This window comes from Hylobates moloch, unplaced genomic scaffold (genome assembly GCF_009828535.3).
Source record: "Hylobates moloch isolate HMO894 unplaced genomic scaffold, HMol_V3 SCAFFOLD_8, whole genome shotgun sequence".
Lineage (NCBI taxonomy): Eukaryota > Metazoa > Chordata > Mammalia > Primates > Hylobatidae > Hylobates > Hylobates moloch.
Genome location: NW_026652283.1, coordinates 54685092 through 54709211, shown reverse-complemented (window position 1 = coordinate 54709211; position 24120 = coordinate 54685092). Strand labels below are relative to the sequence as shown.

Here is a 24120-nt window from a genome sequence, read left to right as displayed (position 1 = left end):
AAGGGTCTGTGTTTAAGCTGGTCCTTTTCAAGTAGAAAAAGGAAAAACCTAAGTTATGCTTGTTTAGTAAGTTGACAGTGCCTCTTTAACCTGAACCTTGAGCCCTCAACCCCTGAAGTTACATAATTCAAGCATCATGTGGACGGGGTGTGCTCCAATAGTCAATGCCACTCTTGACAGTGTTGACAAAAATCAATTCCATTTATATATTGTGCACCCACTGTAGGCAAGACAGCTAGGTGCTGCCCCTGAGTAAGACACAGCCCCCACCCCCTACCCTTCAGATTGTTGTTGGGCAAGAAAACTAGGGAGCCTAAATACACTCAGTAGTGTTTCTCCAAGGCTTAGTTCCAGAACTCTCAAGGGAAAATAGAGCCCTTGCTTAAAACACAAAAAACAAAAAAACCCTGAAAAACAATTACAATCCCTTAACTTGCATCCCACAACAGGGATAAACCTAAAAAGCAGCATAATAATATTCTAAAGTTTTAGCTTTCCCATCCTCGACCTTAAAAGGCTAACTGCTAAAACGAGTTCTTCAAGTTTATGGACATGTATGATGAGTGAGAATGGCAGGAAAGAAGGTGGGAGAAGGACTGCTGGTTTTTACATCTGAGTTCTCTTCCATCCACTAGGAGGAGATGAACCCGATCACTAGCTGCCTGTGCTGCAACTGCAGGTGACATACTGTGGGGATCACCCAACACCTGCCAGGAATGCCCAGCACCACGTGTCTCCTCTGATCCTCTTAACCTGGGCCTCCTTTGGAGCAGCAATGGTTAAGAATCAAGGTTTCCTTTCTTTCCAATGAAAACTCAATTTTGTTCTTGGTCAAAAATGCCAAAGTCTATTCAAAAAATAGTTTCCCCCTTAGTATTCTAGCCCAATTCATATAATCTCAACAATTCTTAATTTCATTAATATTTTCTACTCAGCAAATAAGATAATGGAAAACCATTCAGCATAACAACACTGCACTAAAAGAGCTTTCCAGAGAGGCTCTCCAAGGGATAGCTGCATACTTACTTGCAACACCCTTGAGAACATGTACTATTACCTTAATTGAATAGATTAAGAGATGAGGCTGTGGTTTGACAGTGTATCAATGACAGAGCCAGGAAGAAAACTCACTGCTCAATGTTGAATTCCTATCTTCCTAAGCTAATATTCCTTTGAGAGAATAAAATAAAAATACATGTGTATTGAGCTCTCCTTGGGGAGGATGGGGGAAGTATTCATAAAGCTTTAAAAAGAGAATGAAGCAGTAACTGGAATTAGACCCGATATCAAGAACATTAACAATACCTAACTCATTAGATTCACTTCCATGCCATCCTAATTAGCTTCCACAATTATAACTAAGTAAGGAAGGAAAAGGCCTATTTTTCAAGGGCAAAACATATTTAAGGATTAAGTCATTAGGTTCCCAGGGTCTACCTGGTGCTCCCTGAAAATGACTACTCCTTCAATTATGCATTCTTAAAATAGAAGTGAAATGACAAAATAAATAAAGAATATTCCCAATAAGATCTGTACAAATAAGCACAATGATTGGGTGGGGGGGGGGGGCAGGGAGGAATAAGTGAGAGAAAAAAGCATGTGAGAATAATGTGGGGGTGATTCACTTCAAATTCAGAGAGAGGAGAATGCCTCTCCCTATTCTCTACCTAGATTGGGCTTCAGGTGATAAGGGAGGGGAAGGGTACAGAGAAACAGCCATTAGGACCAAGCCAGCTTTTCCTCTCAGTCACACACAGGAAACTGGGTTTCAAGAAAAGACCATCTCCCTGGTATTTTAGTTGATAAAGAAAAATACACAGCTGCTCAAGTCTTTGGCCAGTATGTCAGTATGCAGGGGAACTGTATCAGAACAGGATTCATTCCTTTGTGAGAACCTGTAGGGACTACTATTTTCAAAATCAACACTGGTTAATGCTCTGAATGCTACCAGGAATAAAGGAAGACAGCCTGCCCAGCAAAAGACAGAGAAGAACCACTAGGGAGACCCCTGTACTTATGGTTTACAGATAGCCACCAACAGGCAGGAAGCTGATCCTGGTCCATTATGAAATAATATACCAGACTGGGAGAAGTGACTTCTGCTCATCTGTGTAAGATTTTGGAGAAGGTTTTCAATCTCTCCGATTCAACTTTCCAGCATTCTTTACTTCCTGCACTGATACACCAGCGGAAAACAGGACAGAGGCATTCAGATAGGGCCATATTTCCCAGTTTTATGTTGTAGCACTCTGATTTGCAGTTCTTATTACAGCAGCAATGGCCTTGTGGAAGCAAGGCTAACAGCTGCTTCCAACAGCCCTGAACAAAAATTTCTCTTGGTACATTTCCAGCTTTCTTTTCTTCTGTCCCACCAAATTCATTAGGTAAATTGGAGCATAATCACCATTAGTACCTACCAGAGCCCCAGATCTGGGTGCAGCTGCTGCGGTCTTGCTGAGAGCAGCCCTGCCTAGCACCTCCCAGCATTCCAGGTAGGGATGGGCTGCATTGCCTTCCTTATGACATACACATGTTCCCTATTTTCCAGTGCAGTTTCCGACCCTGTCCACTATTGCCTTGCCCCCACTTAATTTACCTCTCCTATACTTATGTGGTTTGCTTTTTATTTTTGAGATGAAACTGTAAACGTTGAGAACTCAGGGATCTGAGGTACTTCACATAAACACACTCAAGTATGAGTCTTTCATTTTCTGAAAACAAGAACACAGGAAAACAAGTCCCTTTCCCTCTCCCCTCAGAAATGTGTGCATTTTCCCACCAGGCTAACAGTGGCTACCTCTGCACCACATCACTGATTTCCTGTACACATGACAGTAAGTTATTAAGGACAGGGTTTGTCCCGGGCACACCAGCAGCTGCTGAAGAAACCTGTAGCTCCTGCAGGCTGAGTTCCAGTTTGCTCACAGCCTCTCGGAAGGCAAATTTGTTGCGAGTTTGAGGGATGCAGTCCACATAGCCTGAGCAGTAGTCAAGCAGCTGGTGTCCAGTGTCTACCAGCTGGCTGTTGGGCACAGGTTCCGTGATTGCACTGGACAGTAGGTCAGCACATTCCAGCAGGGCCTCTTTGCTGATTTTGTCTGCTGAGATTTTCTCAGCGGCTTGTTTGGTTTTTCTCAGAGCCACTTTAGTACCTGCTGTGCCGTTGGCCATTTTGGCTGGCGAGATGGAACATGTGGGCAGAGGCACTTGAGGTGGAGGCATCAATGGCCTCCCAGCTTTCCCACTGATGGGCACTGTGCCCGGAGCTGCCTTCTTTCCTCCTTCCTGTGTTTCTGACGTGGACTGTCCTGCAGTTAGGGCAGTCGGCTCTTCTGTAGGGTCTGTGCAGATGGACGGATGCTGCAGTAGTCTCATCACTGGTGGTGGGGGTGGGGCACACTTTGGTTTTACCCGTCGGGGTCGGTCCTTGTCTCCAGAGGATGTGACCTGATGCTCAGATAAGAGCTTGAATTTATTCCCCTGAGAGTCTGTGCCAATGAGCTGCACGTCAGCTGGAGTGTGTTTCAGAGTGGGTGAGATAAGGACTGGCACTTTGTGGTTGTGAGTGGTTGGGAGGATGGGGGCAGCCTTGGCTGGAGAAGGCCAGCCCGGCTGCTCTCCATCCTCTGGAACTCCAGCCATCCCAAGTCGTGCCCCACCATTCTTCTCTTTGCCCTTGGGGGCAGCTGCCACTCCAGCCACTCCCACCCCTGGAGAGTCCTTCTCTGTAACGGCTAGATCCCCAGAGGGTGTTCTGAGAGGAAGAGCTGTGGCTCCTCTGGGCAATAACTTGGCTTTTGGTCTGTCCCTGCTTGGAGCAGCACTTTCCTCTGATTTTTTTGGAAGCATGTCATTGGCCCTGTCCACGTTCTCTTCTGGCTGAGAAGAGGTGGACACTGTCCTTTCCAGCTGCAGTTTGGACCTCTGGCAGTTCCTGGGAAGGGTCATTGCCATCCTATCCTGCTCTGGAAGCCCTGAGGACATGGAAGATGTAGAGTTTGACCTTGGAAAAGGCTTGGAAGTGTCATCACTGGCTGTGGGTTTACCTGCTCGTAAGCCCAGTGTCTTTTTGATTAAGCGTGGTGTAAAGAAGCCTGTGATGCCAGACCACCCACCCCCAGCAGTGCCACTGCCCCCACCCCCAACACTGTCATCATTACAGAGGTTCCTCTGTGCAAAGCTCCCCCCATAGCACTTGGGTGGCACCAGATTCGCCTCTTGCTGGGCAGGAGTGAAAGAGAACCCATCAGCATGCTGTAGAGAAGCAACAGATGAGAAGTTACCCGTGAGTTCGTATTTCTTATGGGGCTGATTCTCCATTTCTCGGAAGGAGCTGCTGCGTTTGGGGGGTGTAGGAGCATTTCTCTTTTTCATGAAGGAGCTGAAGAAGCCCCCCTTCCTATCCCTGGTGAAGCATGTCTCTTTGGCATCTTCCAAGAGGCTGCTGGGTGACTTGTCTCTTTGCTTTCGAGGCAGTGCTGGGGATCCACTGGAGGCCTGTGCACCTCTGATGAACCCTGATGAGAAATGGCCGATCAGTAAATTAAAAGACAAGAAGTGAATCTATTAATTTGAGTTACCAAGGCTACATTATGAGTTTTGTCAGCATTTATCAAATGTCAGGTGTCGGCAGGACTCAGAGGCAAATAATAAATACATTACCATTTCACAGTGACTGGTGTTCCAAATGTGATGTGAGTTAAAAATGGGGGAAGATAGGAGGCCGGGCGCGGTGGCTCATGCCTGTAATCCCAGCACTTTGGGAGGCCGAGGCAGGAGAATCAGGAGGTCAGGAGATCAAGACCATCCTGGCTAACATGACGAAACCCCATCACTACTAAAAATACAAAAAATTAGCTGGGCATGGTGGCGGGCGCCTGTAGTCCCAGCTACTCAGGAAGCTGAGGCAGGAGAATGGCGTGAACCTGGGAGGTGGAGCTGGCAGTGAGCTGAGATTGCACCACTGTACTCCAGCCTGGGCGACACAGTGAGACTCCATCTCAAAAAAAAAAAAAAAAAAAAAAATGGGAGAGGAGATAACCTGCTGGTTATTACCTCAACACTCATCCTTTCTTTAAAAACCACTGCGCAACCTCTTCTCCTCTATCAGGTTCAGCGAAGTTTTTGACAGAACTGTAAAGATGATACCTACTTGGGAACTCAGAGGTAAGGAGATGAAACTGGAGCCAGAGTTGTATGTTGGATGGATAGCCAAGGGCTTCATGGGTGGGTAAAAGAGATGCCATGTTTTCCTCAGGGAGGACGGGCATGAAAGTGGACATAAAAGCCTCATACCCCATGCTTCTTTAAACAAGGCAGTTTCTATTTTGATTCTACCTGCTAAGGAACCCATACCTGGTGCTAAACTGGAAGCAGAATTTTCTGTGGCATCTTGTGCCCCTTCAATGTTCTCCTTGTTCTCTACCTGTTTCTTCAGTGTCCGAGTCTTGGAAGGAAGTATAGGTAGCCGGGGCAGGTACGGAACAACAGATGATGAGGAGGCGGCTCTCCCAAGCTCCTCAGCTACCTCTGTGAGGAAGACAAGGGGACCGATACAAAGAACAATTTCATAGCAGAAAAAGGGAGTTCTTTTCAGAAAAGGCACACAACTGAGAAAGAACTGGCAAATAGAGTACTAAAATACATACACGGAATCATAAAGTATGTACTCTTTTGTCTGGCTTCTTTCACCCAGTATCATGTCTGTAGGTTCGTCCACGCTGCTGCATGTGGCAGGGGTTCTCACTGCTGTGTAACACGCCAACTTGTGAATACACCATAATCCACCTGTTCTCCTCTTGATGGATGTTTAGGTTGTTTCCAGTTTGGAGTTACTATGAATACGTTGCTAGCATCATCCTGCTATGTCTTTTGGTTCACAATGTTATGCACGTCTGATTGGCACAATGTAGGAGAACTGGTGGATCACAGGGTATATGTGCATTCAGGTTTATTAGGCCCTGCCAACCTGTCCCCAAATGGCGATACTATTTTGCATGAAAGCTGTGGTTACTCTGCATGCTTGCTAAAATTTAATGTTATTATTTTTTGTTTTTGTTTTTCTTGCAGATGGAGTCTCACCCTGTTGCCCAGGCTAGAGTGCAATGGCGTGATCTCCGCACACTGCAACCTCTGCCTCCCATGTTCAAACGATTCTCCTGTCTCAGCCTCCCAAATAGCTGGGATTACAGGAGCCCACCACCACACCCAGCTATTCTTTGTATTTTTAGTAGAGATGGGGTTTCACCATGTTGGCCAGGCTGGTCTCGAACTCCGGAACTTGTGATCCGCCCGCCTCAGCCTCCCGAAGTGCTGGGATTACAGGTGTGAGCCACAGTGCCCTTTTTTTTTTTTTTTTTTTTTTTTTTGACAGGGAGTCTTGCTCTGTCGCCCAGGCTAAAGTGCAGAGGTGTGATCTCAGCTCACTGCAACCTCTGTCTCCCGGGTTCAAGTGATTCTCCTGCCTCAGCCTCCCGAGTAGCTGGGATTACAGGCGCCCACCATCACGCCTGGCTAGTTTTTGTATTTTTAGTAGAGACGGGGTTTCACCATGTTGGCCACGCTAGTCTCCAACTGCTGACCTCAAGTGATCCACCTACCTAGGCCTCCCAAAGTGCTGGGATTACAGGCGTGAGCCACCATGCCTGGCCAGCCTGATTTTAATTTTAGCCTTTCTGGTAGGCTGTGGATTGGTATCTCATTGTGGTTTTATTTTGTATTTCTCTATGATGAATAATGTTAAACATGGTTATTGGACATCTGGATATCCTCATTTACTAAGTTAAAGTTAACGTTTAACTCCTTTCCATGTCAATATATCCAAGAAGGCTGGGCGCTGTGGCTCACACATGTAATCCCAGCACTTTGGGAGGCCAAGGTGTGTGGATCACTTAAGGTTAGGAGTTCGAGACCAGCCTGGCCAACATGGCGAAACCCCATCTCTACTAAAAATAACAAAAATTAGCCAGGTGTGGTAGCAGCTGCCTGCAATCCCAGCTACTCAGGAGGCTGAGGCATAAGAATCGCTTGAACTTGGGAGGTGGAGGTTGCAGTGAGCTGACATCGCACCACTGCACTCCAGCCTGGGTGACAGAGTGAGACTTTGTCTCAAAAAAAAAAAAAAGGCCGGGCGCGGTGGCTCACGCTTGTAATCCCAGCACTTTGGGAGGCCGAGGCGGGCGGATCACGAGGTCAGGAGATCGAGACCAGGGTGAAACCCCGTCTCTACTAAAAATACAAAAAATTAGCCGGGCGTGGTGGCGGGCGCCTGTAGTCCCAGCTACTCGGAGAGGCTGAGGCAGGAGAATGGCGTGAACCCGGGAGGCGGAGCTTGCAGTGAGCCGAGATTGCGCCACTGCACTCCAGCCTGGGCGACCGAGCGAGACTCCGTCTCAAAAAAAAAAAAAAAAAAAAAAAAAGTATATATATATATATGAATATCATTTTAAATATTCGGCTATATGGTTGTAATAATTTACAGGCCACCAGATATTTAAGTTGTTCATAATTTCTCACTATTATAAACTATACTCTGATGCAATGTCCTTGTAGTTAAAAGTTAAAAATATAATTCCAATTTTATGAGACACAAAGATGCACTGAAAATAGCAAAAAAAGCAACACAGCAATAGTAAAGGTCAAAATTTAATTCAATATCATGAAACAGAGTCCCAAACTACAAAAGTTGATCATTTTTGAAATGTAATTACCATTATCCCCACCACCACCGCTACCCAGAATTAGTCACCAACAGTAAATCCAACAGATTCTCACCTTCAGAAATGCTGGAGTCATGGAACATGGTTTCAAAAGCTTGGTGTGTTTCAGCAAAAGAGGGCCTATCAGCAGGGCTCCACTTCCAGCCTATGTAACAGAAGAAGAAAATATTAAAAACTCTGCAGAAATTCAATATCCAGTGGTATATCTAATAATGGGTTCTATGCATCATGACATACACTTACTAAAGTACAGTTACAGCATGTTCACAATGATAGCAACATAGCCACTTCTCAGCTCTAGACTCAGACGTATAATGAACCCACTTTCTAAATTCCCTTTTTCTTTTTCTTTGAGACAGTTTTGTCACCCAGGCTGGAGTGCAGTGCCATGATCTTGACTTGATGCAGCCTTGACCTCCTGGGTTCAAACAATCCTCCTGCCTCAGCTCCCCAAGTAGCTGGGACTATGGGTGTGCAACACCATGCCCGGCTTTTTTTTTTTTTTTTTTTTTTTTTTTGAGACAGAGTCTCACTCTGTCACCCAGGCTGGAGTGCAGTGGCACGATCTCGGTTCACTGCAACCTCCGCCTCCTGGGTTCAAGTGATTCTCCAGCCTCAGCCTCCCGATTTGCTAGGGCTACAGGCACACGCCACCACGTCTGGCTAATTTTTGTATTTTTAGTAGAGACGGGGGTTTCGCCATGTTGGCCATGCTGGTCTCGAACTCCTGACCTCAGGTGATCCACCCGCCTCGGCCTCCCAAAGTGCTGGGATTACAAGCGTGAGCCACTGCGCCCAGCCAAAGTGAGCACACACAGCGATCTCAAGCTACTGTATTTTTTATGTAGATGGGATTTTGCCACATTGCTCAGGTTGCTTTTGAACTCCTGAGCTCAAGCAATCTGCTCATTTTGGCCTCCCAAACTGCTAGAATTACAGGTGTGAGCCACCGCACCTGGCCATGAACCCACTTTCTAAGGCTGGTGCTTCAATTTAGCCTCAGCTCCTATTCCCTCTAATAAAAGGATGAGGAGAAACAGGGAGATGGTTTAGAAAATGGCAAGCTTTCTTCCACTTGAAAATAAAAGAAGTAAAACCTGTCTTCAAACTCAGCCTAACCAGATAAATAATCAACTGTATATATTCAGAAATATAAAAGGATATCAAAAAGGAGGATCTCAGAGTTCATTTTTGACAAAGTGCAACAGAGAACGTCAATGTTCAATGAGGAAACAACACAGACTTATGTTCAAACACAACTGCAATTGGGACCAGGCCCAGTGGCCCACATCTTTATTCCCAGCATTTTGGGAGACTGAGGTGGGCAGATCACTTGAGACCAGGAGTTCGAGACCAGCCTGGCCAACATGGTGAAACCTTGTCTCTACTAAAAATACAAAAATTAGGCCAGGTGTGGTGGCTCACACCTGTAATCCCAGCACTTTGGGAGGCTAAGGCAAGCGCATCACTTGAGGTTAGGAGTTTGAGACCAGCCTGACCAACATGGCAAAACCCCATCTCTACCAAAAATACAAAAATTAGCCAGGCATGGTGGCGGGTGCCTGTAGTCCCAGCTACTTGGGAGGCTGAGGCAGGAGAATCGCTTGAACTTGGGGGGCGGAGGTTGCAAAGATTATGCCACTGCACTCCAGCATGGGCAACATAGCGAGAGTCCGTCTCAAAAAAAAAAAAATTAGCTGGGCATGGTGTGCGTGCCTGTGGTTCCAGCTACTCAGGGGCTGAGGCACGAAAATCACTTGAACCCAGGAGGTAGAGGTTTCAGTGAGCCGAAATCGCGTCACTGCACTCCAGCCTGGGCAACAGAGCAAGAGTGTTTGAAAAACAACAACAAAAACAAACAAACAAACAAAACCCTGCAATTTAATCCACTATTCACTTTCCTACTTTTTCATCTGCAAGCAATTGGATGCTTCTTTTATCTACCACAGAGGTTATTCTTATGCATTCTTTAGCAATCATTTTTATCTAGTTCAAAACAGCCCTCCCCACCTTAATCTCTAACCTCAATTTCTTATCTTATTAAATATGCAAATGTCTCTGAGAAACTGGGTCAATATTTGGGCCATAACAACTATGCTTAGGATTCCAGTAAGATTCAATGGTATATGATACGACAACTGGCTGATCAATGATAAACTCTTTAAATGTTATGAGGCTGGATTCAATCTAACAACACTGAGAGGAGAAATGTTTCTAATTTTGTTAACTATTCTGAACTGCTAGCTTATGCCTTCAAAATTAAAACATGCAAAAATACTCACATGCTCTCATAAGTTCATAAACCTTAGGGGGGCAACCCTCAGGCTGTTCCATTCGATATCCTTTTTCTAGTAGGTCATAGACCTGAGACAGGTCAATACCTGGATATGGTGACATTCCATAGGTAGCAATTTCCCACAACAGTACCCCAAAAGCTGCATAAGGAATTTAAAAAAGCACTTAGTGTTTCTTCTCCGATTATTTATTTTACATAATTAGGTGATTCTCTTTCATATTTTAGGTAACATTCACACACTGTTACAACAACATTAATATATAATATACTCTTTTATCAATTCTTACAGCATGACTTGTCCTTCTAAAATATTTGCAACAGGAATGCTGCAGATAATCAAGACAGTTTTATTTAAATTTCCCAATTTTTATTTAGATTTCCTTTACTATACGAGGGAAAATAAACTATGACCATTTAAGAAGTCTGAGACATAATCCAACTATTCTTAGAAAAGTTTTTGATATACGGTAGTCACCCCTTATCCATGGTTTCACTTCCCACAGTTTCAGCTACTCACAGTCAACCAAGGTCCAAAAATATTAAATAGAAAATTCCAGAAATAAACAATTCTAAAGTTTTAAATTGCATGCTGCCCTGAGTTGCATGATGAACTCTCAAGCCATGCTTCTCCTTCCCGCCTCACACATTGATCATCCTTTTACTCAACATATCCACACTATAGATGCTACCCACCCCTTAGTCACTGAGAAGACCTCTCGGTTATCAGATCAAAAAAAGATTATATATCCAGGGCTTGACACTATCCTTGGTTTCAAGCATCCAAGGGGGGTCTTAGAATGTAGTCTCTTGAGGATAAAGGAGAACCACTGTATCTAATAAGTATAACAGTTTTAAAGTCAGCTAACATAAGAGGAATAAAATAAAAACAGATTCATTTAAAATCAGACAAAATTCAGAGCAGAAAAAAATTTGTTTGATTTTGTCACAGTTATTTGAGTTTGAGATTTCTAGTAGAAAATGACTTAGAATCCTATGACTATTTCTATTGGTCCACAATCCCAAATTTCCAGATTGTTCAGTCTACTAAGCTTCAACCAAATCATATTACTTCTCAGAGCAGTAGAAACCAGATCAGTTAGGACAAATTCTAGAGGAAACCTCATCACACTTCCCTTGGGAAAAAAAAAAAAAAAAGCTCTGTGTCACAGTACTCTGCAAATGAGTGATAAAACCTAATGTGAGGCCATGCGCAGTGGCTCACGCCTGTAACCCCAACACTTTGGGAGGCCAAGGCAGGTGGATCATTTGAGGTCAGCAGTTCGAGACCAGCCTGGCCAACATGGTGAAACCTCATCTCTACTACTATGACAAAAATTAGCCGGGCATGGTGATGCATGCCTGTAGTCCCAGCAACTCTGGAGGCTGAGGCAGGAGAATCGCTTGAACCCGGGAGATGGAGGTTGCAGTGAGCTGAGATTGTGCCACTGCACTCCAGCCTGGACAACAGAGCAAGACTCTGTCTCAAAAATAAAAACAAAAAACCTAACGTAGAAATAAGATGCTTTACAGAGAGAGGATCATCAGCACTCCAATGCAATAAGAGATCTAGACTGTGAGCTCTCTGAAGGCAAGGACTTTCTTTTTTAAAACTTTCGTTTGAGACAGATTTTGTTCTTTTTGCAAGGTGGATGGATACAAGGTGTGACTCGGCTCACCACAACTCATCCTGCCTCAGCCTCCCGGGTAGCTGGGATTACATGGTGTGCCACCATGACCTGGCTAATTTTTGTATTTTTAGTAGAGATGGGGTTTCACCATGTTGGTCAGGCTGGTCTCAAGCTCCTGACCTCAGGTGGTCCACCTGCCTCGGCCTCCCAAAGTGCTGGGATTACAGGCATGAGCCACCGTGCCTGGCCCTAAACTTTCTTCTTTATACTTTTTTTTTAGACAGAGTCTCGCTCTATTGCCCAGGCTGGAGTGCAGTGGTGCCATCTTGGCTCACTGCAATCTCTGCCCCCCCAGGCTCAAGCAATTCCCCTGCCTCAGCCTTCAGCCCCCTGAACAGCTGGGATTACTGGCGCATGCCACCATGCCTGGCTAATTTTTGTAGTTAGTAGAGACGGGAGTTCACCATGTTGGCCAGGCTGGTCTCGAACTCTTGACCTCAAGTGATCCACCCATCTCGGCCCAAAGTGCTGTAATTACAAACGTGAGCCACCACACCATGCCTATACATCTGTTTATGCAAGTTCTTAATACAGTCCTGGCAGATAGGAGGTATTTAACAAATGCTTGCTGAATAACTGAAGAAGAATGGCAGGTAAAGGTAGAGGATACTGAACATCATAAGAGAAGCTCTAAAGAATCAAGGCATTTATAAAAAAAAATAAAATGACACAGAAAAAATCCCTTTCAACCTTACCCCAGACGTCAGATTTAATTGAGAAGGTATTGTAGGCAAGACTCTCTGGTGCTGTCCACTTAATAGGAAATTTGGCTCCAGCATGAGCAGTGTAAGTGTCTCCAGTCATCAATCTACTTAAGCCAAAGTCAGCCACTTTTACCACATGGTTTTCTCCCACTAGGCAGTTACGAGCTGCAAGATCTCTGTGGGAAAGAGAACCCTAATGTGATTCCATTCAGATGGTGAGGAAAATGGTCATGAACACTCTATTCTTGATTCTTTGTGTTATAGGCAGAGTTAAGTAAGTGCTGACAAATATGGTAGTATTTTCTGATAATCACTAACACCTTAGAAAGCCACTAATGATATGTCACTGTAGAGCACTCATCAAGAAGCAGAATAAAGCAGGCTTTATAAAATGGGTCCCTATTTATAAGTACACTGGGATAGGTAAGCAATAGATGCTTTTCTACAAGACTAGTTATTTACTAAGGCAGAAAACTATTTTAAAAATTCAGCCACTAGGCCAGGTGTGGTGGCTCACGCCTGTAATCCTAGCACTTTGGGAGGCCAAGGTGGGTGCATCTCCTGAGCTCAAGAGTTCAGGACCAGCTGGGGCAACATGGCGAAACCCAGTCTACAAAAAAAAAAAAAAAACATAAAAAAACACTTAGCCGGGCATGGTGGCACATTCCTGTAATCCCAGCTACTCGGGAGGCTGAGGCGGGAGGACGGCTTGAGCCCAGGAGGCTGAGGGTGCAGTAAGCTAAGATCGCATCACTGCATTCCAGCCTGGGCGATGGAGCCAGCCTGTCTCAAGAAGGAAAAAAAAAAAAAGCCACTAGATGGTGAAAAAGGATCTTGGATACAGTGCTGGGCAAAATAAAGAGAGCTCTCTGGCCAGGCATGGTGGCTCACACCTATAATCCCAGCACTTTGGAAGGCTAAGATGGGAAGATCACTTGCGGCCAGTAGTTTGAGACCAGCCTGGTCAACATAGCAAGACCCCATCACTATTGTAATTTTTTTTTTTTTAAAGAGAGTTCTCAGGTTTGAGAATAGCAAAGGCCCCTTATTAATACTTTAATCAGAGTACAGTAGGTTTACAAGTTAGAAGTGACATTATAATGGGCCTGTGAAATACAAAATTACTTTCTTGAATCATCCGAAATTTTCTGGGAAGGTTCTCACATTCTTCCTTTTATCTGCATGTCAAGCAGGATGGCTTCATGGTTAGTCAGAGTAAGTTTTACACACCTATGGATGAAATTCTTCTTCTCTAAGTACTCCATTGCAGAAGAAATCTGAGTGGCCATGTAGAGCAGCACAACTGCAGTCACCTCTTCTCGGTTGCATTCTCGGAGGTAATCCAGCAAATTCCCGTATGGCATGTATTCAGTCACAATGTAAAATGGTGGCTCCAAAGTACACACACCTAAAAGTTGAAGAATAATGCTTGTTTTTATTAGCATACATTCAAACACTCCAAACCACTTTGGCCAAGAATAATTTGACAATTTTTCAAGTCTAGTTCGGCAGTAATCTTTTCCCTTCTTACCACCACGTTCTCTGAAATTAGCAAAAACTAAGAAGCTGGTTTATAAGGGAGTCTTTGCTTTCACTATATTGTTCTCTGGGAATTCATATGCCTCTGAGTATTTGTCAGTTTGAGCAAAAGCAGAGTTACTTGTATTAATTCTATGAGGGGCCAGGAAAACCAACATGTCTAGAGTTTTATACATGGCCCATGATTCTCCTCCTCAACTGCCCGCTAACAATACTTATTCAAAAGTAATAGCAATTGTGCACACGCTGAAGACTATGTGAGCCCCACCTGCAATACTGCTTTGTAAAATGATTTTCATCATTTCTATAGTCAAGGACTTCACTGATACATGGCAGATTCCTTATAAAAAACCAACAAGAGGCCGGGTGCAGTGGCTCACACCTGTAATCCTAGCACTTTGGGAAGCTGAGGCAGGCAGATCGCCTGAGACCAGCCGTTCAAGACTTGACTGGCCAACATAGCAAAACTCTGTCTCTACTACAAAAATTAGCTGGATGTGGTGATGCACGTTGAGGCATGAGAATAGCTTGAACCTGGGAGGCGGAGGTTGCAGTGAGCCAGGATCATGCCACTGCACTCCAGCCAGGGTGACAGAGCAAAACTCTGTATTTAAAAAAGAAAAACAAAAACAAAAAAAACCCACAACAAAAAACACCCCCCACCCTCACCTCCCCAAAAAACAAACAAACCTGGCCCTATTTTAAAAAAGGAAAAGGGCTTAGTAAAAGAGTTCTTTGTGACCTGAACAGTGAAAAGCCAATCTAACATAATACAGCATTTCCTGCTTGTGTAGGTGAACTGATGGGTGTGGTCACAGTTTTTAATTTGCTTCTTTTCAACAGTCCTTTGTTTAATGTCTCTTTATTTTGCAAAAACATTTCATGAGTTTTTGGTTCAGTACCATTTTGAACACTTCTGAACTTTGAATCTGGGGCAATTAGTACAAACTGAGCAGTTTTATATACTAAAATCAATCCAGGCCACTGTTTCTTGGGCTATTTTTAAACACAGAACCTACTGATTAAAATAACTATTTATTGAAGTGGATTCAAACCTGCAGCTTCCACCATGGTGACTGAAAAGAAAGGTATTGCGGGGGGGAAAAAAGGCCGGGCATGGTAGCTCATGCCTGTAATCCCAACATATTGAAAGGCCCAGGCGGGAGTATCACTTCAACAGCAGCCTGGACAACAGAGCGAGACCCTGTCTCTATATTTAAAAAGAAAAAAAAAAAAAAAGCATTTGGAGATAACAAGGGGTTATTAAAGGGCAAGCATTTTTGGAGGAAATCTATGGTTCAGGCAAGGTTCCTCACCTAAAAGTTGTACCAGATTAGGATGCTTGATTTCCTTCATTACTGCAGCTTCTTTCAGGAATTCTTCTACCTCCATGGTATCTTCCTAGAAAAAGGGAAAGGTAAGAAAGAAGAAAACGAGAGGGACAAACCCCCAACTTAAAATCATTTGATTCATCTCACAATCCTAAAGCTTCAGCTTTAAAAGTAAAAAGAAGTATCTTTTGAATATTTTAGCATATTACAAGAAATAATAATTATTTTAATTTAATTTTTTTTTTTTTGAGACAGGGTCTCACTCTGTTACCCAGGTTGGGGTGAAGTGGTGTGATCTCACTGCAACCTCTGCCTCCTGGGCTCAAGCGACTCTCCTGGCTCAGCCTCCCAAGTAGCTGGGATTACAGGCATGCACCACCATGTCTGGCTACTTTTTGTATTTTTAGAAAAGGCAGGGTTTTGCCATGTTGGCCAGGATGCTCTCCTGACCTCAGGTGATCCGCCCGCCTGGGCTTCCCAAATTGCTGGGATTACAGTCGTGAGCCACCACACCCAGACGAAATTATTATTATTTTAAGAAGTCCAACTTATAAAGAAAAATGCTCTGGGGTAAAAATTAGCAGGAGGAGCAAAATTCACCAATCGTGTCCTATAATCAACTGAAACACAGGAGCCCTGTATTGGATAGTTCAGTTCTCTCATAGTTTACTTCTCCAGACATCTCAGGCTTTGAATGAGGAGACACAGCACTTAGCTGCTTACATACTTATCTTCTTGCTTAGATCATAATCTTCTTAGAGAGCAAGGCCTTATATATTGCTTCACACTCAGAATATGCTTAAGAAACAGAACTGACTACTACTTATAGCTAAAGAATAGCCCTTATGAGTGATATACCAGAGACAGTTACTGAGGCTCTGGGAAAATCAAGTGAGTGAAAACCTTATAATTTGATATTGGGATGTTTAAAGGAGACATATAGTAGTACTACGAAAAAGATTTCTGTGAATATTAAGAAGAAGTGATCTAACTGCAAAGAGACAGGAGGAACAAGAACAAAGGAGAGAAAGGACAGAACAAGAAAGGGGCCCATGACTCTCAGACAAGAATTCTGTCCAGCAGGGGTCATTCTCATGAAGCAAAAGAGCTTATTTTGCTTTTATAACTTTTAATTTGCTTCTAACCTCCCACTAAGATCTACATCAACAGCCTCCAGAGACAGACCTTTCCCACATGTGGGTTTCATTGCACTGCAGTGAATAATCTACCTCTGCATTGTCAGCAATGGCACTAGGGTTAATCATCGCAATTTGCTGATGTGCTTGGCACCAGTGGGTGGAAAGTGTTCCAAAGTTAAAGAAGGGCATGCTGATATTTCCAAGTGATTGAGCACAAAAAAAAAAAAGATGCCTGAAAACTGTAATTCTCAGCAACCCACCTTCAATGTTTTCACAGCAACTGTAAGGCTGTATTTCTTCCAGACGCCAACGTAAACCTCTCCATATTGACCGCCCCCAAGTTTGTGCTTCATGGTAATATCTGTTCGCTCCATTTCCCATTTGTCGTGGATGGGGGACACACCATAGACTGTAGGCTTATTACACTTGGGTGCTGGGTAGTGTAATGTTGTCACCAGCCCATCAGCCACTGTGGAGTGATGGTGTACAAGCTCTGCCAAGGTGCTAAAGCGGCTCTCAGCAGTCACATATACCTGGTAAGAAAAGGAGAAAAGCTAAACAACTTGAAAAGAGATTAAGAATTTTTTTTTTTTTTTTTGAGATGGAGTCTTGCTCTGTTGCCCAGGCTGGAGTGCAGTGGCGTGATCTCGGCTCACTGCAAGCTCCGCCTCCCGGGTTCACGCCATTCTCCTGCCTCGGCCTCTCTGAGTAGCTGGGACTACAGGCGCCCGCCACCACGCCCGGCTAATTTTTTGTATTTTTAGTAGAGACAGGGTTTCACTGTGTTCTTGATCTCCTGACCTCGTGATCTGCCCGCCTCAGCCTCCCAAAGTGCTGGGATTACAAGCGCAAGCCACCGCTCCCGGCCTAAGAATTTTTTTTTTAAAGCCCATATTTCACTGGCCTGAAGATATAGATAGGAGGCTATCTTTAAAAAAAAAAAAAAATTTCTGCAGACAGGGTCTCACTATATTGCCCAGGCAGGTCTCAAATGCCAGCCTCAAGCAATCCTCCTGCCTGGGCCTCCCAAGGTGCTGAGATTACAGACTGGGCCACTATACCCAGCAAGAGTTTACCTTAATTGAGGTAAATAAAAAAGTTAAATGATGATTGCAAGGGTAAACACAGAACTTCAGTTTATTCTTATTTAATCTGCCTTTCCTATTCTTCCTAAATTAGTCTTGGGAAAAACCTTCCAAGATCTCTCTCTGGATAATCAAGCTCATTGGTCTTCAAATATATATATATATTTTCAAATATATGTGTTTTTTTTTCAAATATATATATATTTTTTCAAATATATATATATTATATAAAATATATATATATATTTGGAGACAGAGTCTCACTCTGTTGCCCAGGCTGGAGTGCAGTGTGGCAACCTCAGCTCACTGCAACCTCCGCCTCCTGGGTTCAAGTGATTCTCCTGCCTCAGCCTCCCAAGTACCTGGGATTACAGGCATGCGCCATCAGGCCTGGCTAATTTTTTTCTTTGTATTTTTAGTAGAGACGGGGTTTCATCATGTTAGCCAGGCTGGTCAGGAACTCCTAACCTCAAGTGATCTGCCTGCCTCAGTCTCCCAAATTGCTGGGATTACAGGTGTGAACCACCACACCCGGCCAGTCTTGAAATACTTTTAAGCCACAAGACTGTGGACTCAACTATAGAAGATAGGTAAAGAAGAGATACCCTGACCAAAGTAGGCAAGCAAGGACTTGGCCTCTTGTAGAAATTTACAAAATATCACCTCAATCTTGTAAAGAACATAACTTGAAAACCACTGATTTAGATTTTTTGGTAAGAGTATTCAAATATCTCATAATTTTAATTACGATGTGCATTTGAGTGTCTAGGCCATTAAAGAAAGAGCCACAATTTACCGGTGGCCAGGCGCAGTGGCTCACACCTGTAATCCCAGCACTTTGGGAGGCTGAGGTGGGCAGGTCACTTGAGGTCAAGAGTTGAGACCAGCCTGGCCATCATGGTGAAACCCCCTCTCTACTAAAAATACAAAAATTAGCTAGGCATGGTGGTGCGTGCCTGTAGTCCCAGCTACTTGGGAGGCTGAGGTGGGAGGATTGCTTGAACCTGGAAGGTGGAGGTTGCAGTGAGCTGAGATCACACCACTGCATTCTGGCCTGGGTGACAGAGCAAGACTCCGTCTAAAAAAAAGAAAAGAGCCACACTGGATTTCACAGAATTGCTTACAAAATAGTTGTTAATTTGCTAAGCAATAAGAAATGTAAAGTAAGAGGGAATTCTCTGGCCTTCTCTCCCAAGGGAGCTTTAATTTTTATTTATTTTGAGAAATAGGGGTCTCGCTCGGTTGCCCAGCCTGGAGTGCAGTGACACAATCATGACTCACTGCAGCCTTGACCTCCCAGGTTCAGGTGATCCTCCTGCCTCAGCTTCCCGAGTAGCTAGGACCACAGACATATGCCACCATGCCCAGCTAATTTTTAAAATTTTTTGTAGAGATGAGGTTTCACTATGTTCCTCAGGCTGGTCTTGAACTCCTGGGCTCAAGTGATCTACCCACCTTGGCCTCCCCAAGTGTTGGGATTACAGGCATGAGCCACCATGCCTAGCCTGTTATTTATTTATTTTTTTTTTAAAGATGCTTTTGGCTGGGCGCAGTGGCTCACGCCTGTAATCCCAGCACTTTGGGAGGCCAAGGCAGGCAGATCACAAAGTCAGGAGATCGAGACCACCCTGGCTAACATGGTGACACACCGTCTCTATTAAAAATACAAAAAAAAAAAGCCAGGTGTGGTGGTAGGCGCCTGTAGTCCCAGCTACTGAGGAGGCTGAGGCAGGAGAATGGCGTGAACCTGGGAGGTGGAACTTGCAGTAAGCCGAGATTGCGCCACTGCACTCCAGCCTGGGTGACACAGCAAGACTCCGTCTCAAAAGAAAAAAAAAAAGAAGCTTTTGTTTTAGTGTATAAAGTATACAGTTCATAAACAGAAAATTGATTAATTTTTACAAAGTAAACTTACCCATGTAAACATCACCTACACCAAGAATTATAACATGATCAGCACCCCAGAAGCCTCCCTTATGCTCTCCAGCTATTTACCCTTGCAAAGACAGCCACTATGCTGACTTCTAACGTCTTAGATTAGCTTCTTCCTCTTTTCTTTTTTTTTAAGACAGAGTCCCGCTCTGTTGCCCAGGCTGGAGTGCAGTGGCACGATCTTGGCTCACTACAACCTCCACCTCCCGGGTTCAACCAATTCTCCTGCCTCAGCCTCCTTTGTAACTGGGATTACAAGCGCGTGCCACCATGCCAGGCCAATTTTTGTATTTGTAGTAGAGATAGGGTTTCACCATGTTTGTGGGGCTGACTTCCTGACCTCCAGTGATGAGGCCTGCCTCAGCCTCCCAAAGTGCTGGCATTACGGGTGTGAGCCACCGTGCCTGGCCTCTGCTTCTGAACTATATACAAACAGAATCACACAGTATGTATTATGTCTGCTTTCATCCACCCAACTTTAAAAAATTGCATTATATTTCACATACCATAAAATTCATCATTTTAAGGTATACAATTTAGTGGTTTTTAGCATATTCTCAAAGTTGTCCAACCATCACCACTATCTAACTCTAGAACATTCTCATCACCTCATATCCATTAGGAGTCCTTCCCACTCCCCACATCCTCATCCCCTAGCTAATACTAATCCTTCAACTTTGCTGAAGTTGTTGAGTCAGCTAACACTCATCTAGAGTAGGGGCCAGCAAACTCTTCATAAGAGCCAGATAATAAATATTTTAGGCTGTGGCCATAGTGTGTCAGAACTGTGAACTACTCAGCGCTGCCTAGTAATAGAAACCATAGACAATACATGGACAAATGGGTGTGGCTGTATTCCAATAAAATGTTATTTACAAAAAAAAGCAGATGGCTGGAGGGCCATAGTTTTACCTGATGGTGTTGTGTGTAGCAGTACTGTGTTCGTTTCTGTTGTTGAATGAAATTGCATTTTATGAATATACCACAATTTATTAATCCATTCTGTTGTTAGATCTGTGGGTGTTTCTAGTTTTTGGCTATCACAAGCAATGCTGCTATGAACATTCCTATACATGTCTTCTAGCACACATATGCACTCATTTCTATTAGGTAAATAACTAGAACTGCTGAGTCACTCTTATTACACATCTGATTCTGTTCTGTTTGGTCAAGAGGAAACATACTAGGTCTGTATGCTGGTGCAAAAGTGAAAGAAAATTTAAAATTTACTTATTTCCTACTTTGTCATTATGTTTTACAGAAATTATTTCATTTAATCCTTACAACAACCCAATAAAGTGGGATCTAATTACAGACAGGGAAATTGAGACTTATGTAAGGTCACAATCAGATCTGCTTGCTCCAAAGCCTGTGCTTCCCCCACAGCTTGCCTATCACACAGAGGAGAATAGAAGAAATAATTCAACCTAAATTTACTGCTCAACAGATAAACAATGGACACAAGCTCATGCTCTGCAGTTTATAATGTGTAAACACACTGTAACACATCCATTCTAACTAACATGGTTGGTGTTCCCAATATAGAAACTGTTCAATGACTGAATGATCCATTTCAGTTAATATACATTAATGATCGACACCAGGCTCAAAAGTCTAAATTCTTCCACTGTGAACTTTCTGGTAGATATTATTCTAATTTTCAATGATACAATGTTAACTGATAAATTCTATACCAGTGTACTGGGTGTGTATTTGTGTATTGATTATCAGAACAGCTAACTTATAGAGCAGTTCCCTTCATTCTTCACCTTCAAATCTAGCTCATCTGTAAAATATTAACATAATACTGTTTTTAAATTTCTATTACCATATCCTTTTCAAGAGAACAAGCTCTAACATGCCAAAAAGCCCAAACTCACAAAGCTAGTGAATATTTTATTTCATGTCAGACATAAAATCTATTATTTCACTTCAATCATGTTGAATATTATTTCACAGAGCAGCCAGTCCATGCTTAAAGGTGGTGACCAGGGAGTCTTACCTTGCCATCTGCAGTGGTATTGATCCTGTAGTGATACACACGTCCCTCGTACCTGAGCGAGATGGACAGCTGCCCAGGGCTACTCTCACTTTCTCGCACCAGAAAGCTGCCATTGATTAGACTGCTGAGCAGATACTCAGCTGCACTGCGTGACACAGGTCCATGGTACCAGGAGTGTTTTTCCAGGCTGTTCACTGGGGTGATGTAGTTGCTTGGCACCCAGCCCTGCCCATTCTTAGAGCGAACTTCACTCCACTCGCCATTCTGGTTGTAACCAAGGACTCGTAGCTTTTCACCTAGCCATAAGGTCATCACAGGATGAAAGAAACGATGTTAAGACTTTATTTCAACTGAAGCAGTGTACTGTCAAACTTTAAACTCACTTAAAAAAAAAAGAATCTAGAACTTTTATGCCAAAATTTTTTTTAAAATAATGAAAACAAACTTGGCTGTTTATCATATCCTGATTGCTCTCTTTAGCTTTTAGCTTAACCACAGAAGTATGGTAAGAAATGGTTTTCTGGCATTTACTACAGGGTTTTAAAAGTCTATATACAACTTAAAAAATATCCTTGGGAAATTCTACGTATGGCAGACAGGTTACTAAAATGGCTGGAAAAGGACACAGTGTTCACTCTTCAAAAGAAGAAAATTCACTTTCCCTCAAAACAGTTTATCAAGGAATGTATCTCATATATGATTCAATGTTAACAACAATCAAGGATTAGGGATAAGACATGTGAGATACAAAGTGACTTCTAAATTTCACTTGCCACCAAGGCAACAAAACCACTGATGGAAAAAAACAAAAACAAAAACAAAAAATGAACAAACAAAAAAAACATGGACCACAGAGTTTTCAGCAAGAAAACTGTTTAGTGGGGTGAGGGAATGGGCAGTTAGGACTCCCAAAACACAATCCCTTCCAGAATGCAAGTTTAAAAATAGTTATAGCTTTCTTATTTCCTTCCTAGTTCCCACAAAGAATGAATCACTCCTTTCCATTCCACATTAAAATCAGTGTGTGGAATGGCAAGCTCACTCTGAAGTTGGAAACCAAAACCCAAGTCACTCAGTGTATCTTTGCTGTCAACTTCAATGATCTTAATTTTTCTATTAAAATTGTGAACATCAAGTTCAGACTTCAACATATAACTTGCCCCAATACTTGCAGCACAAATTAGGTTTCTTTGGCAAAACAGAAAAAGTGAAAGAGATATCACTAGTGATAAATAAATGTTAATCTAAAGAATCCTTGTAGTGCCTCAGGCTCTTATCTCTAAGAGATGCAAGGCTTCCTACAGCGTTCACATCTACTTCTTCAGTGTCAGAAAGTAGAAGGAAGCCAAGTCAATCAAAAGCACATGGCCATGGCTGAGCGTGGTGTCTCACGCCTGTAATCCCAGCACTTTGGGAGGCTGAGAGGGGCGGATCACCTAAGGTCAGGAGTTCGAGACCAGCCTGGCCAACATGGTGAAACCTCGTCTCCACCAAAAATACAAAAAAATTAGCCAGTCGTGGTGGCGCATGCCTGTAATCCCAGCTACTCGGGAGGCTGAGGCAGGAGAATTGCTTGAACCTGGGAAGCTGAGGTTGCAGTGAGCCAAGACTGTACCACTGTACTCCAGCCTGGGAGACAGAGTGAGACTGCCAAAAAAAAAAAAAAAAAAGGCACATGGGCAGAAGTATTAGGCAAAAGTTTTTAGGAGAATTAACAATAATCTATCCTAACCATCTGTCCTTTTTTAGTGGCCTTCAGAAACGATTCCATAGAATAACTTTCTATTAGACACCATCTCACCTTAGACACATGGATATGAGATAATGAGAAAAAACACAAGAGTATATGTACATATATACACCTATGGGTACATAAAATATACATATATACAGATAAGAGTGAGTCTGGTGTAGCGGCGGATATGCATAAGTGCACCAATACTAGCCAATCATATTTACAGGAAGAAAAAAAAAGAGTCCTGCTAGAAAAACTGAAGAAAACCTGTTGCTCTATAGCTTTTCTCTATTAGTCCACATGAACTAAAAACAAAGAATATTAGTACTTTGTGTATATATATATATCTATATATACATTTTTTAATATTGTTGCTTCCTTGAAAAGAATTGGTAATGACAGGCTATCATAATTAAGATACAGTCAAAGACCCCAGGATTTTTTGTTTGTTGTTCTCTTTTTTTGTCAGTTATCAGGAAAATTTTTCTACCCTGGAAGTTTTGACTACCATGGAAACTGACAGGGGGATGACTAGTATGGATTCAAATATTGGCCAAACTGGCAGAGCAACCCTAGGGAGAACTTTTTTGTTTGTTTTGAAACAGGTCTCCCTCTGTCGCCACGCAGCAGTGCAGCGGTGCAAACACAGCTCACTGTAACCTCAACTTCTCAGGCTCAAGTGATCCTCAGACCTCAGGCCCCCAAGTACCTGGGTCTACAGGTGCATGCCACTGCCCTTGGCTAATTTTTAAATTTTTTGTAGAGACAGGGGTCTCACTACATTGCCTAGGCTGGTTTTGAACTGCTAGGCTCAAGCAATCCTCCTGCCTCAACCTCCCAAAGTGCTGAGATTACAGGGATGAGCCACTGCGCTTGGCTGGTAGAACTTTAAAAAAAAAAAAATTCAAGCAAAATATCATTTTCAATCAAAAACTAAAGTGTTGCTTTATT

The 24120-nt window shown here is 43.2% G+C and overlaps 2 protein-coding genes across 8 annotated transcripts in view; one reads left to right on the top strand and one right to left on the bottom strand.

Annotated features, from left to right (window-relative positions):
* Positions 1-24120, top strand: part of FAM20B (FAM20B glycosaminoglycan xylosylkinase) — a 253546-nt gene that overhangs the window by 77555 nt on the left and 151871 nt on the right. The gene's annotated exons all lie outside the window — the stretch shown is intronic.
* Positions 2690-24120, bottom strand: part of ABL2 (ABL proto-oncogene 2, non-receptor tyrosine kinase) — a 115100-nt gene continuing 93669 nt past the window's right edge. For 6 of the 7 annotated variants that reach the window (XM_032160882.2, XM_032160883.2, XM_058443414.1 and 3 more), the window contains 9 exons: positions 21435-21730; positions 16676-16948; positions 15262-15346; positions 13637-13814; positions 12398-12582; positions 10001-10153; positions 7774-7863; positions 5356-5529; positions 2690-4517 (listed from right to left, as the gene is read on the bottom strand). In XM_032160882.2, coding sequence (XP_032016773.1) covers positions 2794-4517; positions 5356-5529; positions 7774-7863; positions 10001-10153; positions 12398-12582; positions 13637-13814; positions 15262-15346; positions 16676-16948; positions 21435-21730 — 3158 coding nt within the window. In that variant the 3' untranslated portion in view covers positions 2690-2793. The remainder of the gene's footprint in view (positions 4518-5355; positions 5530-7773; positions 7864-10000; positions 10154-12397; positions 12583-13636; positions 13815-15261; positions 15347-16675; positions 16949-21434; positions 21731-24120) is intronic. The other variant, XM_058443415.1, reaches the window with a different exon arrangement.